At 54.7% G+C, this 18,018-nt stretch overlaps 5 protein-coding genes across 5 annotated transcripts; 3 read left to right on the forward strand and 2 right to left on the reverse strand.

The window, feature by feature from the left end:
• Nucleotides 1–4,960: 4,960 nt before the first annotated feature.
• G647_01975 (uncharacterized protein) lies at nucleotides 4,961–5,646 on the reverse strand (the record flags this gene model as incomplete). The annotated part of the gene is made up of 2 exons (XM_008725374.1): nucleotides 4,961–5,297; nucleotides 5,396–5,646. 2 exons carry the CDS (start codon nucleotides 5,644–5,646, stop codon nucleotides 4,961–4,963), a joined length of 588 nt encoding a protein of 195 aa, XP_008723596.1.
• Nucleotides 5,647–6,061: 415 nt separating this feature from the next.
• Nucleotides 6,062–6,536, forward strand: G647_01976 (uncharacterized protein; the record flags this gene model as incomplete). The annotated part of the gene is made up of 2 exons (XM_008725375.1): nucleotides 6,062–6,325; nucleotides 6,405–6,536. 2 exons carry the CDS (start codon nucleotides 6,062–6,064, stop codon nucleotides 6,534–6,536), a joined length of 396 nt encoding a protein of 131 aa, XP_008723597.1.
• A 296-nt stretch (nucleotides 6,537–6,832) lies between these two features.
• Nucleotides 6,833–8,305, reverse strand: G647_01977 (uncharacterized protein; the record flags this gene model as incomplete). The annotated part of the gene is made up of 1 exon (XM_008725376.1): nucleotides 6,833–8,305. The coding sequence occupies one exon, from the start codon at nucleotides 8,303–8,305 to the stop codon at nucleotides 6,833–6,835; it is 1,473 nt and encodes a 490-aa protein (XP_008723598.1).
• A 2,746-nt stretch (nucleotides 8,306–11,051) lies between these two features.
• Nucleotides 11,052–13,139, forward strand: G647_01978 (uncharacterized protein; the record flags this gene model as incomplete). Its single annotated transcript, XM_008725377.1, has 2 exons — nucleotides 11,052–12,932; nucleotides 12,993–13,139. The coding sequence occupies 2 exons, from the start codon at nucleotides 11,052–11,054 to the stop codon at nucleotides 13,137–13,139; spliced, it is 2,028 nt and encodes a 675-aa protein (XP_008723599.1).
• Nucleotides 13,140–15,341: 2,202 nt separating this feature from the next.
• On the forward strand, nucleotides 15,342–17,010 carry G647_01979 (uncharacterized protein; the record flags this gene model as incomplete). Its single annotated transcript, XM_008725378.1, has 3 exons — nucleotides 15,342–16,149; nucleotides 16,200–16,369; nucleotides 16,417–17,010. The coding sequence occupies 3 exons, from the start codon at nucleotides 15,342–15,344 to the stop codon at nucleotides 17,008–17,010; spliced, it is 1,572 nt and encodes a 523-aa protein (XP_008723600.1).
• Nucleotides 17,011–18,018: the final 1,008 nt, after the last annotated feature.

Raw genomic sequence — 18,018 nt, forward strand, 5'->3', positions numbered from 1 at the left:
AGGGACACGCCCATCGTCACGAGAGCAGACCGATCTCGGGCCCTCTGGTCTGACAGGCGCTCTTTGTCCACCGACCTCTACTCTGCGGCGCAACGGTATTCTCTTGAGAGGGTATTCTCTTGAGCTAGTCTGAAGTCCTGGTCAGGAGTAATGCATGGCAGACTGATACGGTGGATGTAGTGTCACTCCGTATGCTCGAATGTAGCACTAAATGAGGAAATGCTGCTTGAGAACACGCAACTTGCGCCAAGCTCGAGGTTTCTGCGACAGAACGGCCCCCTGGCTTCGAACAGTGGTTGTTTTCTCTTCTCCTGTCATTCCACAATCTCGATGTGCGGCCGCTTCGGTGCCGAACGGATGGCGGGCGTTATGAGCTTTGTTACTTATCCTCCCCTGGCTTGTTATCGCCTCCGTACATCTCCATGCCCTGCGTGCCTGCTGGCGACTCCCTGCTGGTGCCGTGCCACTCCGAATGGCACCGTGTCGACACATCACCGCCTGATAGCTGTCCGGCTACGCCATATACCGCGCTGCGGCATCCTGCCCGATGTTTGGTTTTTCGATCCCAACTAAGCGATGATTAATGATTCCGCCCGACATGGGACCTTACTTTCTTAACATGAAGGACCCTCTTGGCCAGCGAGGGTTTCTTGTCTGGATTTGCGTGCGCCTTTTCCTTCTCGCTCATGATTGAGTCTGTAGAGATGGAGGTAGTGTCGAATGACGTGTTAGGTTTGGAGTCTGAAGAAGGCATCCTTGCCTGTTGTGGCATAGGGCATAAGAGGTGGCTGTTCCTGTGTGAAGGCGATCGTGCTGGAGGACGTGTCAACCTTTCTGTAAGTGATGGCCGAGAATTTTGCCACCAGGGAGTTCTTGTTGACGGGCTTGTACACGGGCAGTGATAGAAGACAAGGGTGAGAATGCCCGAGGAATACAAACATGTGGCCAGGGCCAAGAGTCCCTTTATACACGAAAGATGAGGCTTGCTCGACACGGTTCACACCCTTCGCGATTCATCGGGGCCTGGGTGCCTGGACAGACAACTCGCATATCAATACCAATACCGGCTCTAGTATACGATCCTCGTACGACGATAGGTCAGCGCTGTGACTGGGACGGCAACTCATTACTGTAATACCGCATCCGGCAGATGGAGGGGCTAAGCACTGCCTTACGAGCTGAGACAGGGGGTCAGAGCGGAACGGCCGACACGCATGACGAGCCATTCTTTCGGGTTCGGAGATGGTCGTGGTGTCCACAGGTAGACGACGTCCAGGTGCCTCCCGCTACCTACATCATACCGTACCAGAGGCGGGATGGGATCTGATTCATCAAGGATGTTGCGGTCAGCCGAACTGCATTCCGTGATCCATCGGGTTACAGTATGGTGTTCTGTTCCTGGATGCGGTTTCTACAGGCATCGTCCGGCAATATCGTGGCCACTGCGATGCGATGCTCATGCTCACACTTACTATGAACATCGTCCAGCGGAGGAGAATTTGTGCTCGGCGGAGAAAGCATGGCTAAGCTCATCGTGGTCAACGCACCGGACAAAAGCTTGGTTGGAGAGCCGGGTCGAAGCGAACGCCAATGACAACCGGCACTGCTCCATACTAGGTAACTTACTGTACATCGTATGTTAACTGCTATGTACCTGTAGTCGTGTCACAACTGCACGACGTACGCCGGTGCCAATCACAACGCAGCACATCAGCCACCCAGCGGCAGCGTCAGGCCCAAGTATTTCGTATGTTTTTCTGCCTGACTCACCACTCTCTAGGTATCCCATATGCTACTCCCTGTGCTTCCGCGTCATCGACATGAGCCAGGTCACCGCCTGGACCTGGCGTCTCGCATGCAATTCGACTCGGTTCAAACTCGCAGCTTCTGAAAGTGGAAGTTGGGATACTGTAGGTCTAGAATGAGGAGCGAAACAACTTGGATCGGACCACCATTGAGACCGCAAGACGACAAGGCCACACCTCCCTCGGCACGACGTATGCAGGCGTCTCCCAATGCCAGCTTCACTCCCCTCGATAACGCTCCAAGCGGCCATGCGAGCCGACTGCCTCTTCGTACAGTGGTCCCCCTGAACCCTGATCGCAGATACTAGGAAAGCGGGAACGTTCGCGGCCCTCTCTCCGTAGAAATCGAGCCGTTCCATCTGCAAGCGAAGACGATCCCTCAGGAGGCTTTCTATCTACGCAGGCATCAATCTTCTTCGTCCTCATATGACGCACACTATCTGCCTGCTGCTGCACTTCCTGCGTTGAGCTGCAACTTTCTTCTTCTGGAATGCTTGATTCAACCTACTTTCACAGAGTACTTATCTGCACAGGCACATTGTCGCCCTGGTCGATCTGCAGCAATGATCACGCACTCGATGGAACATGCTCTGTTGTGGCAGGCATGGAGAGGACTTCGAAGGTGCTCTGGATTATTGTGCATCGAATGCCACGTTCCTACCCATGGCTTGCGTCAACAAGTCACTTCCATGCCTCAATACGTTTTAGACAGCTAAATACTGAGCTCAGAAAGCAAAAAACCGCGTCCAGTTTCAGCGCCAAATGCGGTCTCCTGGCAGTCAACGTTCGCCCACTCGCTGAAACAAGGTGGACTGTTCAAGCAAACCACTTGCTTAATCCATGTGGCCAGCTTATACTCCGTACACAAAGCGCAATCATACACCACGCTAATATGAACAGTCCCATTGGCGCAGATCCAAGTAATTCACAGGCAGCATCTCCAGCACAAAGACAAGGCCAGTGTCCACACAGAAGTAGGTCAAATAGTACACCATGAAGGATTGCACAGACTTTGTCTCTGTCTCAGCCCACGAGACAATGCTCACGACGCTCACAAGGAAACCCCGAACAGGTTGCTCAGCACCGTACAAACGCGCATTATACCTTTTGGCAAACATGTCCCCCGTGTTTCTGAGCCTCATTTTCACAGACCACATGAAGCACCGCGGTAGGATTTTGTTCTTCCTCCCACCTTTTCCTTCTTCCACTTCCCTTCTGTCCACTGACAATCTCTGAATCCCCTCGCGTCATCTACCAGCCGCGGTCAGTCAGAGGGCCCAACTTCAAACTTAAGGTCCAACGATACCAAGCAAGCAAGCAAGCAAGCAAGCAAGCAAGCAAGCAAGGTCATTCCAATTCCTCAACCGTATCCATGGCAAGGAAGAAAGTCTTACGCGCCGTTAATGCCCAGCACTTCCCAACCGACGGCCCGCGAAAGCGTCAACCAGCCCGTCAGACACAACAACAGCAGCAGCGCCGAACACCCACACCCACTCACGCACATAGAGCTCGAACAAAGCGATATCGACGACCGGGGCCACAACCGCGACCAGAAACAGGTTTCTTCACACACCTCATTGAGATGATGCAGGAGGCCAGTCAGACCGGGGGCACGGCTATCTTCATGATGGTCATCGCTACTGCCAACGTTGCCGCGTGGGCGGTTGTGTCGATGGTTTGGCGTGGATGGCGAGACTGAGCCGGAGCCGGAGCCAGAGCCGGAGACTGAGATGGACAAGACGTTGGATCATCTGGTCTATGTTGTCCTTCGGACGTCAAGCGGGGTTTCGGTTCAGACGAGTGGCTGGCGTGGATTGACTGAGCCGAGAATAGGACGAGCTGGGAACAGGTGCGATGTGGTGTGGTCCTGGCGCGTGTGTGGTTCGCAAGGGGGAAAGGCGGAGAATTGCAGTGTGTAGACGTAGACGGATAGATGGCACGATCGATACATTCGATTGTTCGTTCAATCCCCCAATGCCAATGCTCGCAGACTCGCAGACTCGCGAACAGGGTCGACAGATTCACGTAAGCCAAGCCACCATATCATCATCGACGGAAGACTGCAAATTCCCTTTCAGGCTGGATAGTACCTAGAGTCAATCGAATGCTCCGGGCTGAACTGTTTTCAAGTCCGTCGGTTACCCATCCAGTTCCCCATGACTGGGCGCATTGTTTCCAAACTCTCTGTCCTAGACCTGGCGGTACGATGCTTTAACTTCGCATCAGGTAACCGAGCTCAAATGTAACAGGTGTGACTTTCAATCCTCGTTCCTCCTCATCAACATCTTCAACTCGGTAGGGTAAGGGGTCCGGACCTTTCCACCTCGGGCTAAAACAGCCAGAGCCGACCCTGTAATTTGTTTCCGTTCCCAGCACCTACCCAGCTGCGCTGGTTCCTTCGGGTCGGGCGACTTAAATGACGATACTCGCGAGCCCTCAGACCAATCACCACAGCCAGGCATCACGAGTTGTGCGGGCTTGGTATCCTAGGTACGATAGAAGTGGATTCCGCTGATTTGGCCATTCAATATCTTTCTCAAGGAGGAATGGTGAGTCGAGTCCTCGTGCGGATGCGCGATGGGCGTAAGATACGGGCGACAACTGGCGAAAAGGAAAACATAGTGTTGGAAGATATCGGCTTGGATGGTGAGCGTGAATGGGTACGACGTCGCCTAAGACATTCGGTCTTGGAGGGTTCTGGTTCCCGGAACTGCTGGCGAAGAGACCTTGTTTGGATTATGCATAGATTTCATGGTGACTTGGATTTGAAGGTTTGCAGAAGTTGCTGTTGGGGACTGACGGTGATGTTCAAGAGCAAGGACCTTGTTCTCAACAGAGGACCTCAAACTGGAAATATACCTACTCACCTGAGGCGAGAACGTATAGACTCCTGAGAATAGCAGGGATCCTCGCCCGTTCAGGTCCACCCGCTTTTTTCGCACGAGCGTGCGAGCGCCCTTCCAAAAGATGAGCCTCGACATTTGGTCAGAGTACGCTCGCATGCGGTGTCCAGCAGCATTCAACGGGCGACACAGGCACGGCGACCTCGCTGAGGGACACAGAAGCTCTGCCAAACCCGTTGGGAAGACTGTTGGCTCACTCATGTCTGTTCATTCCACGCTTGCTGATTCAAAAAGGAGACTCCATTCCCAATGCTATACATTGTCATCTCCCCTTATATTGCCCATTTCATAGCCATTATTCCCCATAAGTGGTTCTGCGGACCCGTTTGCCGGGTCTCCAGCCGGGTTGACGGTCTTCTTCGTCGCCGGAGTCCCAAAACTTATGGGCTGCATTTCTCTGTACCGACACGCCCAAACGCCCGTAACGATCATTAGTGCCGCGCTGGCGGCTTCAAGACCCCACCATAGTAGGTTCGTAGGTATTGCGCCGGTGTAGAAGGACGTGACGAGCAGGTTTATGAAGTGGAGTGTCAACGCGAAGTCCGGGACCAGCTTCGACCGCGAGATGAAGATGAGGATCGGAATCACGCTTTTTGGTCCGGAGTCAGTCAGCGAACATTCTCGGCCACTGCCAAATCCCACCGAGGGCCGCACCGAGGGTGCCTCGGGCGCAAGACGGATACGTACGTGACAAATCCGTTGACAACACACAGAAAGCCTACCGTCCAGCCGAGCGTATTGTCTCCCCTCACGCTCCGCCAGTCAAGGACCAAGTCCGGCGAAAACTCCTGGCCGAGGACAAGTGACACGAATACGGCGAAGATGAAGAACGTGGTGTAGTACCACAGCTGGAGGACGAGGATGGACCGCAGGATCTTGAGGGGTGGGAGCTCCGTGAGCGCGCCGGACCGGGGTGGTTTTCGACGCGGGCGCGGCATTATCTGACAGAATTGCAGGGTCGATATGCGATGGCAATTGTTATTGCCGCCATTGGGGGTGGAAATGTACTTGCAGGTTCGATTTCATGGTCGCGTAGGCATGGGTGGGTATGGAGAAGTGTTCAGTGAGAGATATAGCCTGAGCCACAGCCTCGTCACGTGGATACAAGGCTGAGCCTTCTCCAACTGGTCAGTACTTTTCTACTTCCAATTGAAGCTTGCGGGCTCGGAGAAATGCTTCGATGAAATCATTGACAACATATCTCGCACTTGCGCTTGCACAACTCCAGTAGATCGTTCAACGTTACACTCTTCTTCGACATCTTGATAAGACGTAAGGGGACCATCGACTCAATCGGCGTCGACAAGATCATCTTCTGCACATTCCCTTCCCTCCGTCTGCGCCGCATCTACCATGACCTGGGGCCTCCCCTCCTGGCTTGGAGGCTCCTCCAACCCTTCATTACCACAATCCGCAAACCAGCCACCTCGATCGAAAGACGGGGGCTACGTCGCCCCTGACCGCACTTCCCGAGAACACTGCTACGAGTCCCGCGACGCGTTCTTCCAATGCCTAGACCGGCACGACATCCTCGATGCAGTCAAGGAGGATGAGAAGAGCAGAAAGCTTTGTCCTACAGAGGTGGTCGCCTATGAGCGGGATTGTGCAAGGAGTTGGGTAAGCTGGCTGTCACGGTCGTGGATCGTGAGAGGAACGAAGCGAGACCAGTACGACGCTGACGTTGTGTGCCGCCCAGATCAAATACTTCAAGGAGAAGAGAGTGATGGATTACAAGCGCGATCGCACGTTACAGCAGATCGCCAAGGAGGATGCTGCGGCGTCGGCGAAGGCCAAGGCAGAGAGAGGAGGGAAGTCCTGGTTCGGGTGAGGGTAAGACACACGAACTTAGGAGGATGGCAAGCGGCTCCAATGAGCACCAGGGGAGACTCGCGGAGCCGAGGAATGAGCTGGTGCCGTGTATGATGAGACTATGGTGCTGTACAAAATTTTGCATAGCGTGGTACTGTATCAGGTGGGAGCGCGGTTTGGAGCCTATGATGATGGCATTGCACAAGCTGCGCTTTCTTGAATCGAACATCTTCACTCCTATTTCGGAGTGATTCCAGGGACGCATCTCTCAACTCTGTGAGGGGTTGGAGATTTTCCAGCCAGGAGCAGTTCTTCCTATCGACCAAGCAAGCCTGCGACACTTCCAACCATTACAGCGGCCTCGCGTTCCCAGTTTTCGACGGTCTCTTCTCCCTTCGACGTTGCGGTGGCTCTCGCATCTCCGAGTGTCACCGTCCGAGGGAGTCTTGAGCCTCGCAGGACGCACTCTCGGACCTCGGCCCTTACCATATCACGCTGACTGCGGAGCGTCCGTGCTGAAATCCCCCCTCGATTGAGGATCTCCTGGACCCGCGTGGACAACGAGGAGGCCAGCGACCGCCAAAAGTATGAGGGCAACGATGCTGTGTCCAGAGCAGTGAGAAGAATGGCCAGGAAATTTTCCGTAGGCTGTTTGGTGGTGGGGCTGGTGTCGTCTTCATCCGAGGTGTCGTCCCCCGTCGTGAGTGTGTCAATATTCGCGGGCGCTTCGGACGCCACCAAGGGATGCTCGGGGGCCGTTATACTCCGCAGAAGTGCTTCTAAAGCCACGACATTCTGGCATCTTGCGCTGGTCTCAAGTAAGGCTCTGTCGAGGGTCGGCAGTTGTCCCAGTGCACGCCCTATCGATGCCGAACTCGAAGTGATGGCAGTCTGCAGATACCCCTGCAATGCACGTATCAGATATTCCGGCTCGAAGTCCTTCCTGGTCATCTTCTGTCCATCTATTCGTGGCGCTGGGGAGAGGAGGTAGAGTATATGCGCTGCGCTGCTGAAACGGGCTCGACTGTCTTCCACCTCTCGATATGTAGGCGCTGAGGTAGTTGAAGCTCCGCCCGGTGCTGGAGACAACGTGCTCATTGAGAACTCCCTCACCACTCGTCTAGCAAAATCCAAGATCCGTGCCTCTCCATCCTCGAATACCCTCCCCCGCAGAGTCCTCACAAGGTTGATGCGAGCCAGTTCTTCGCCTTCGCCGCTCATGATATTGCGAAAGGAAAGGATCGAGATGCTCGCGCGGACGAGTACGCCATGGTCTTCCTTGCCGGCACGCGTGCCTCCGAGGCCAGATTCATTGATAAGGACCTCGAATTGCCTGGCCAAGTTGAGAAGCCGCTGTACACCTCTGCCCAGCCTGAGGACTTCCCAGCTCCGTTGGGCGATGGTTTGGGCCTCGACGGCCTTTTGGTGCCGCACCAGGACCTCCTTCTCCAGCCGTTCGTAGCTCGCATTTAGCCGTGCTCGTTCTTCCTCGACTCTGGAAAGGATCCGTTGTGCCGCGGCGTTTTGTGTCGACGTGTAGGTTAGAATATCAAGTGCTGAGCGGGAGGTGAGGGTATCGATATGTGAGTCAATTTCTTGCAGGTCGAACAGGACACGGGACAGCGGTGTGTTGAGATCTATTGCTGGGTCGGATGGATTGTTGGTGGCAAGAACGAGGCCATTGGCGTGTGCATAGGGCGAAAAGTCGTCGGAGATGAGAGAGTCAATGTCAATGTAGGATGATGTTGTCGCGGTGGTCCCTGCTGGCGCCGGACCCGCTGTAGTCATGACGGGCAGTGAGATCCTGTGAGTCCGCCAGATGGGTTTCTCCACCGTCGTTACCAAACCTGTCGTCGTCCGGGGTAGACGGGTGTAATCTTCCCCAGGAGTCGGACTGTCAGAAATCCGATGAGGCTGACAAGTATTATTTCAGAAATAGATCGTCCGGGTGGTTATTTTAATGTTGCAAAAGAAAAGTCTAGATTAACCCCAGGAGGTTCTCGATACGTTCATGTTTCAGGGCAATAGCGTTAGTCGGTACTCCGTAGTGGAGGGACATCTGGAGGTGTGTAGAGCGGATGTTGGACGAGATCGAACGTACAACATTCAAGGATGATCGATGTTCCGGCAAGGCTGAAATTTCTCCGGCGGCTTCGATTAGTTGGCCGGCTCTGAGTTAGTTGTGTGGTTCAAGAGTTGCTGCTGCTTCTTCTTCCTCTTACCTTGTTCTTACGGAGGCTGCCACGGTGTCTTACTACCGACAGAGATCCTGTCGTGTCCAGTACCGTCCGGAACTAAATTCTATCTGGGGAGTGCAACTGACTCATGGCGATCATTGCCGTGCTCAATACTCCGTATCCTAGTTGCAAAAGAAGAGTCACGGCAGGCATGGTGCAGCATATCGGCGCCAGCAGAGATGGTTGCAACTTGGACGGTGATAGCTACTCCATAGCTACTCCGTAGTTGGGCTCGTTGTGTCACATGCAATTGTTGCTAGCTTGGCTTCTTGCACCTTTGAGGCGGTAATTCACCAGACAACCGTTGGACGAGATAAACACAAATCTAAATGCATGGATACCATGTACATCAAGACTTCAGAACGTGTCATCTGATACTTAGTAGAAATGTCAGAGGAGATGAGAAGGTGATTGGCACGGCTGCTGAACTCGGAGTGTACCTGAACATAATGTGCCTGTTCCTGGATCGAGCGAACATCTGAATGCGACTTCTGGGCTGTGCACAAGGAAGCGACACTCCGCAGCAGGAATGATGTACCTGACCTGGTTGAATCCTGGGGTCTGGCTGAGACTGCGGGCATGTGCTCATTGGACTGTCAGACCCGACACACCCGGAGCACCAGTCGAACGGCGGGTTGTATGCGGTCAGCCGAGATGGACAAGGAGAAGGATGGCTGTCAGAAAAGCGCCCGAGTCTTGGGTGTCCCGCGGGCAATGAGCCGGATGCGGACGTGCCGCATCTCAAGCTCCTTGTACGCGTAGACAAGGTGAGTCAGGCGAGAACATATACGAAGCGGAGTGTCAGACTGATGACAGGCACCTCACAGGCTCGGCTTCGTTGGACTGCATGGCGAAAAGCCGATTCACTCGGGCAATCACGAAGCAGAGTGTGAGTGGGATGACAGGAACGTCAAACGTAAGGTGGTAAAAAGCCGGTCGTCGTGGTCGTCCCACGAGTTCATGGCCACGGACGCAGTTTCGCAGCTCCATCCCGATGAACGGGCGACCTCTCTTGGGTCCAGTGTGCCGCTGGAAAAGAGCGACGACGAGTCGAAGGTGTGGAGGAAGAGGCCTTTTAAGATTTGCATCGTGCGTTTGAGTGGCCGCTGTGCTGATCTCGCAGGGATGCCCACGAGGCTAATGCTGCACATCAACCGCAGGCGCAGGTCTAACTGAAGGAGCCCGAGAGGCCTGGTGGGCTGTGCCTTGAATATCCTCCCGCCATCAGCCTTGCCCCGCCAATCAGTCGTTGCCCCTCGCATCATTCATCCTCTGGTAGCCGCTCCGCTTTCCAGGCGTCCCAGGCATTTGCCTGCGACAGGCACCCGCCCGCCCAGGGAGCATCGAGTTGTCTCTGGTCCGCTGATTTGCCCCTTCCTTGAGGCTGCACGTCTGGGTGTTCGCCCATTTCGCGCTTGAACACCTCGAGCGTGCATAGCGACGGCAGCCATCGGCTCACGGCTTCGCTCAACCACCCAGACGTCGCTCAACACTGCTGCGAGGCATCTGCAACTTGAAGTATCGCACATGCACTGCGCCCATCCTCTTCTCTGTCTCTCATGGTCCCCTCCCCGTCATCGCGGTTCTCCCTCGAATATCGGTTCAGAGATCCCCTTCGGCCTGAAAAGCCGCTGACTTGATCGAGAACACCCTCGCGCCCGTCTGCCAGACTCAGACTCATCCCACCTTGGACGCACGGTATCCCCACTGACCGCTCAGCACAGGTGCCTCTAGGCTCGTCATCTGCCACCGGCCTGGAGCTAGTCCAGGCTCCACCATGCACACCAGGGGCACGACTTGCCGCCAACAATAACTCTCCTCCCACTTCAACTACCCTTCCGAGTCCTGCGTCCACGATCAAACGCAACCAAGATCTTGCCCTTCTTCGTCGCGAGTCGTCGACGTTGCCTTGTCCGATCCTTCTAGCTGTTTCATCACTATCCGTTTCTGTCCTTCGTCATCCCCTGGCCTCGTCGATCGTATGGCCCGTCGGCTTGCGCAACCGTAACCTTGCTGAACCCATTGCGCGGAAACCCTAGTCTTATCACCGTGCTCCAGCCCCTCCGAGAGCGTCCGTTGACGTCGCCACCCACCCGACCCTTTCGCTGCTGCATCTTCCGTCTTCTTTCAGCCTGTCGCCCTATCCCTCCTGTCGACGTGCCCATCACGAGGCGAAACATAGCGCAGTCTCACCGTCGACAGAGCTGCTCCGGATGTGTCATTACTGCGTGGCGTAAAGCCGCACCCAGACAAGTGCCTGGAGGTCGCACTACTCCTGCTTCACTTCAGGCCCCACGATGGCCGCCATTTCCAGCCTTGTCCTAAGCGACAACATACCGCCCAAGGACAGAATGGAGGACCTGGATTCTCCTACAACGCCGCGACCCGGTCGATACGGGCCGTCCTCGACAAACGAATCCAACATGACACTGATCGATAACGCCCTTCCATCCCGGGAAAGCCCCTCCACGAATTCACAACCGTCGAGTCACGACGGGCAGAATGGCAACGGAGCCCAGCATCATGCCGAGGAGAGAAGGGATAGTGAAGAGGCGATATCTTCCACCATGGATATGGACGATGATGACGAGGGTGCACCAGGCTCGGACAACGATGGCGAGTCGGGCGAGGCAGACCCTGCCTCGAGAAAGAAGAAAGGCCAGAGGTTTTTCTGCACGGGCTACCCGCCCTGTAACCTCAGCTTCACTCGGAGCGAGCACTTGGCTCGCCACATAAGGAAACATACGGGCGAACGTCCGTTTCAATGCCACTGCAACAGGAGATTCTCGCGGCTGGATAACCTGCGCCAACATGCTCAGACGGTGCATGTCAACGAGGAGATCCCGACAGACTCCCTTGCCGCTACTGGGACCCGATTCCAACGTCAAATCCGCACCGATCGGGTCAGACCCACAGGTCGGCCGCGAACAGGCACTGGTGGGAGCACTGGTGGACACAGCCGGGGACATAGCCGCAATCTCTCCGCTTCCAGTATTGGGTCAACATCTTCCAACTACAGCGTGGTGACAGAGGCGAAGAGACGACCGCCGCCTCTCCTGATGGCCAACGACAACGCGGGTAGGCCGAGTCTGGGCATCGAACCACCGCATACACCACCTGCTCAGTATCGCGGATACAATCCATCGTCTCCCAGTGGTCTGAGCACACCTACGTCAGCCAACTTTTCCGCCACGCCAGGGAGCCCCGGGTCCTTATCATCCGTGGCTTCACCCGTTTCGGGTAACGCGCGCCTGGCTGGCTTCTATGGTTCAAGGCCTCAGGCCCGTCGCCTGTCGGTACCTTCTGGTCCTCACCCTTATCAACATCAATACCCTGCAGGCTATGCTGTTGGATATATGAACCAGATGGGTCCGCCGAGTTCTCATGCGTCTTCAAATTCCAGCGTGTTTGCCAGCCCCACCTCAGCATCATTTCCACTTGGCGCCGGCCAGCAAACACCGCCGGGGGAGGACTGGCGCAGACGGACGTGGCACGCCTCCACTTATCCCGCTGGCAATTACAATTATGGACGCCCCGCCACCAGCGGGCTAACTTATTCGCAGACGCCGGATGCCCCTCAACCAGCACATGCACAACACGCAACCGCAGCGGCGGCTCAAGCCCCTCGGCTGCCGGGCATTGAGAGTTTCGATCATGTACAGCATCGCTCGTATACGCCTCCTCGCCGCCAGCCCAGTCCCATGCAGATTGATCCCAGTCTGTCGTCCGCGCCGCCCGGCACAGACCCTCGTGCGCGTCAGGGACATGTATCGTGGGACGGCCAACGTCCCAGCCAATACCCTGAACTCGACGACCGACCGCAAGCTGTAGGCTCCTGGGGCCAGCAAACCTTAAATGAGATCCAAAATGTTGGCATGCGGTATAATGAGCCGGCCCGGCACGCCGACATGGGACCCCCGGCATCAATGATGGCTGCTCAACCACATCAGCACATGGCACGTGAGGCACTCGAGGTACAGTCGTTGGGCAAACGGACGAAGCGGCAAGCGTGGTACGGAGGGCCTACGCCGGCTCGGACTTCCCCCGAAGACTCCAGCAGTAGCGACGGTGTTCCCACACCTGGCATGACGGCAGTTGAAGTACACCCCATGATCATGCCAAGCAGTGGTTATATGGAACCGCAGCACGGCCATCTGCCCCCTGACACACACCAAAATGTGAGTGACCGTCCAAAATTCATGCTATCCTGTCGGGAAGCGAAAGTAACCTTGTTGCAGGCGTGCCTCGTGCCAGCTCCATTTATCGAACCCGGCCATCACCAGCACCCGATGTCCTTTGGCGGCCGCAGCGGTCATGGGGGGGAAATGAACCGACTCGAAGCTCTGGTGGCCGTGGCCACCAGCGGTGAGAATAGCGCTCGATGAGTGGGCGCATCTACTATACATTCGATGACGACCTCTTCACAGGTATTACGAGACGAGATGGCTTTCGAATCCATCATGACGACCCAAGTGGTGGCATATTTCGAGACGCAGCTCTTCTGATTACCAAGTTCTGACGGCCTGCATTGAGAGATACCCCTAACGACCCTTTCACTTCTGACACTTCTTGTCTGATGCGTTGATGGCTTGTTGACGAATGCATGCACTTGGGCCACGACGTCTTGCTTCTGATGCATATGGCGTCCAGCGTTGAGCGTTTAGCGGTGGTTTTCTGGGCCTATTGCGCAACTGGAATACCCACGAGTAATTCATGATCATGTCGTTTATATATGAAAGGCTTGGCGTTGGGACCTCGCTTCAGGTGATGCTCTCCGGGCCTCAATCAAGAAATTCGCTCCTCAACATCCATGAGTCACACGATGTGGCTCGTTTGACTGCGTCCTAAGAAGCGACAAGATTCCCGTTACCAGATGATGTTCTCACTTCAGGTCGCTCGAGTAGCCGGGTCCAGCTGAATGAAGATTAAATACCTACTCTTTTCCAAGCTTTCTAATCTGGGTTGCAGCGCGGTCGCCCGACCACTCTTCTGCTATGCGACGTGCGGCAGCCCTTGTGTAGCCTTGCCTGCTCCGTTGTAGATTTATCACCACTTTGATTGCTGTGAAAGCTTGCTGAAGTGGTCGTTTAGCTGCAAGTCGATCGTCAAATTCGCCAAGGTCCTAATCCCTTCTGGAACAGAGTAATTATGGAGACACTCCATCGCCACGACCGTTGTTTGCGTCCACATATCCGTCAAGGGAAGGCTGCACATGTCCCGTGCTTCTTGATCTCGGGAGGCAAATTCATAGACTGTGCAGCTGGCCCAGCCTGGGGATGATGAGACTGTATAGCAGTCACTCCGGCTTCGGCGCGCCCTTGACAACCACGACGCGTCTCGAATTCAGGAACACGTCAGTTGCCTCCAAACACATATCAGGGATAGGAAAACACACCATGGATTGACGCCCTGCCGAAATTAAGCGGTGTCACTGAATTTCCGACGCGAGGGCGATGGCTGTAGGCACCCGGGTCTATTTGTAAGGAAATCCTGTGTCAGTCTCGCGGTTGGGGGCTTTGTACCCGGGTTGGGGATGGGATCTGGCAGATACCCGGCCGATAGCAAACATTGCGAAGCTGGCTCTTGCAAGGCCCGAGCGTGCTCATGGGAGATCCGATCTTGGTCGGGACCTTGCCGCGTTAGCTGGAGACGATGGCCGTGGTTACTTCAAGCTTACGGAGAGAAGTGTTTGCATTACACACAGCATGCAGCTCTGCGAAATGTGAGTGTTTCATGTCCCTCCTCAACATCCACGCCCACGTGGCGAACTTCTGACCCTACCTGAGAAAGGCGACAGGCTCAGGCTGAACTGCGCAGAAATTGTGAGGATGTCACCGTTACAAACCCCCTGGGGTCCCACGGCGGAGGGCAGATATGTGCACTGCATGTGTGCTAACCCGAGGACAGGCTTCCAGAAAGGGCGAAATAATTGCATGCGGGTTCGGCAGAGAGTGATATCGAGCTTCATTGGCGATGAGGTTGTGGCAGGCTGGAGCTGTCCGGCAACAACGAGGCTCCGACAGTGACATTCCTTGCTGTTGGCAACCTTTGGCCACGGAAGGCACTCGCAGGTGAGAAGTCGTCAAATTGTCATTTACGATGGTCAATTTGTCGTCACTACCGACATTTGAGCTTAACCTCTTCCCAACTTCACCTTCGCTTGAGTCATTCATTGACAATCAAGTGAGTGACTTCTGAACCTTCTCTCAACGCCTCTTGCACTCTTTAAAGCTCAATTGGTCCTCTCACTCTTGTCTTCCACGGTTGTCACACTCTTTTCCTCTTGTTGTCAGCCATCCACCATCACCTCTTCTCCTCACTGTCATCTGATCATTCCCTCTTTCTTCGGACACATCAGACACCATCCGATCAAACGACTGGCCAGGTCACTCACACTCCTTGTCACCCACGGTCATTGCCACAATGAGACTCCTTGATTCAGCCCTCCTTCTGGCAGCGGTCTCTGGGCTGTGCCAAGCTGGTGTGTTGGGCATCAGACAAGCGTAAGTCAACATCTCCTGAGTCTCGACGTACGTGGCACTGACTGATTTCGGTGCAGGCCGGCTCCAACATGCTCTCCAGTAACCATGTGGAACTATGTCACAGTCTACAAGACCGTCACGAATGTCCCTCCCACGGTCACCATCCTTCTCGAAGATCCAAATGCGGTTGCGAGCAGCTGGGCCTCAATTGACACGGCGCAAGTCAGCCAAGAGGTTGTTGAGGCACCGGTCTCAGCCAAGCCAATCGGCACTGTGACCTTTGTTGATTCCGTCCGAGTGTCTGGCTTTGAAGCTACAGAGATGTCCAACACCCCCGGGGCGTCGGTGTTCTACATGTCGAAGTCCGTCACTAGCTCGATGGAACCAACGATTGTGGCAAAAGTCACAACTGTCACCGTCTCTCCACTCCCCTTTGCCACATCACACCAACAGAACATCCAAGTCAATACGACCACAAGTACTGCCGCAGATAGCAATGTCCATGGCGCTTTCACCAGTCCTTATGGTGGCTGGAATGGCAGTGCTTCAGCTGACTCCTCACTCTTTGGACCGGCCACTGCATTTAATGGCTCGGATCCGATTGGCACTGGCGCTTATCCAGGGACCTTGCCTCCCGTGTCGGGAACAGACGTGCAGGCTACATTCACTCAATTTCGGTGGACTTCTACAGTTACAGAGATTGCCACGGTTTACGCTACCGTGCCAGTCGAATCGGTCTACGGCTACGACACCAGTGCTTATGACCACGGTACTGTTACCTCCGATGTCGACGACCTCCAGAAGAGACAAACTTGTGTGTGGATCTCTGCTACTATTGGTGGTCAAGAGGTGGGTTGGTGCAATAATTGGGCTGGTGGTTCAACATACACTTTCACTTCTTGGGAAACAACCAGTAAGTTCGTCTCGGATAGTTCTCCAGCGTCCCCTTACTGACATCTGAAGCCACGCCTGGATTCATTCCTGGTATTGGTACTATCACTCATTCAAGCACCACGACCGGCACTGCGACTACAGGCTCAATAACAATCCAGACATCAGTGCCTTCGTCAACCAACCCACCACCAGCTCCGACAGCCGCCGGTTGTGGGGAAGTCGGCCCCTTCCAGATCGGAGTAAGCGATGGTCTCAAGCCAGGGGGGAACTAGCTGACCGCAAATAGTTCGACGACCTTATCCCCAATACAAGCAATGCCAGCTTTCTTGGGACGCCCATGATTCAGAATCCTTACAACTTCTTGGCCTGGGGCGATGGATGGGGATACGTACCTCCACCGAGCGACCCTTTCCCTCCGCAGTCCGGCGACCGTCTGGCGCAGTGGGACCCATCGCTCAACAATACGGTGATGGGCTCCCCTGATGCTGGTAGCATTCCACCAGGATCAATTGGCGCGTGGGCCCGCAACAGTAAACACTACTGGTTCTCAGCCGATTCGGCCTTTGTGGGATGCGACAATGGATCGAGAAACCTGAGCCAGGTCTGCGATTTTGTTGCTACGGCCTACCATTGGGACAATAATACTCAGTCGGAGGTTGTCGTGGCCACTCAACATTTTCACATTCCTCCATGCCCGGACCTCGTCAATTGTCAGCTCACTATGGTCAACTTCAACTACCTGTTTTACAAATTGTCCACACTACAGTTCTATGCCAACGTCCAAGGGCAGCTCAGCAAGTTCTGGGTAGACAGCATCAACATGAACTGGTACGACAATAGCTGTGAAGCAGGCCTGGCTCGTATCGAGCGTCAGTGGTAGAGCTGAGGAATGGTATGGCCACAGATCGGTATGGCTGGCTCATATTGGCGTGGAAGAGAGCTAGGATGTGTTTCCCTTCATTGCTCTTACAGAGATGCATGGAGATGCTTGGAGTATCTTGAGCTCTGAGGTGAACATGATTCAATGACACATGGGACTCGCAACAGTACTGATACGAGATTGAAGAGCATACCAACCAGCACAAAGGGTTTCTAGGAGAGCTGTTGTAATGGAATCCAGGAGATCAAATCAGATCGTTACGTCGATAATGAGAGAGACGGAGAACTGAGTTTAGTAGTATCACTTTTCTCTCGTTGTGTTTGTGCCATCCGCTCCAAATCCGACGTGTACAAACACGGCGAGTGTTGCCGCAGTCGTCGGTGTAGCAAGACTCTACGATGGCCTCTTTACTCGCCACCAACTTCACCGTGGCGAAATTGTATGGTCAACTTGTCACGTCCCAGCAGTAGAGACATTCGAAGCGGGTTCCGCGGCCCTGATCATTGGCATTTGAAACATGCGGACAAGAGGTCACGGGCGACCGAGTCGGCGTCCTCTCGGGAAGTAACGGAGGTCATGGTGAGCTGCACGCGTACATCGACTGTCTCGTGTCCACCTGTCTATATTTCTCCTTCCCTGCCGGGGTACGTCGATGCTGTGGTGGTTGTAGTGTAGTGGGCGGAACTAGCAAGCGCAAGAAAGACGAATAACGTACATGTATGCACATGGACATGGAGATGTACTACAGTGACGTGGTTGAGCTGCTGCCTTTCTGGAGGGAAGTGATCATGATCGTGATGTGACTGTGATGTGACTGTGATGTGACTGTGATGTTGACAGTACTATCTCTGCACGGCCAGAACCATTGTCGCTGTCGTTGTCCTGGTCACGGTCATGCACGGTTCATACTGATTGAGTAGGTACAGACTGCTCGGCGATCGCACTATAGGCAGGAGAAATTCCTTCAAGGCACCCGGGCTGCCGAAGTAAATAAATCGGTTTCAGCCA

Source organism: Cladophialophora carrionii (genome assembly GCF_000365165.1).
Source record: "Cladophialophora carrionii CBS 160.54 unplaced genomic scaffold supercont1.1, whole genome shotgun sequence".
Classification (NCBI taxonomy): Eukaryota; Fungi; Ascomycota; class Eurotiomycetes; order Chaetothyriales; family Herpotrichiellaceae; genus Cladophialophora; species Cladophialophora carrionii.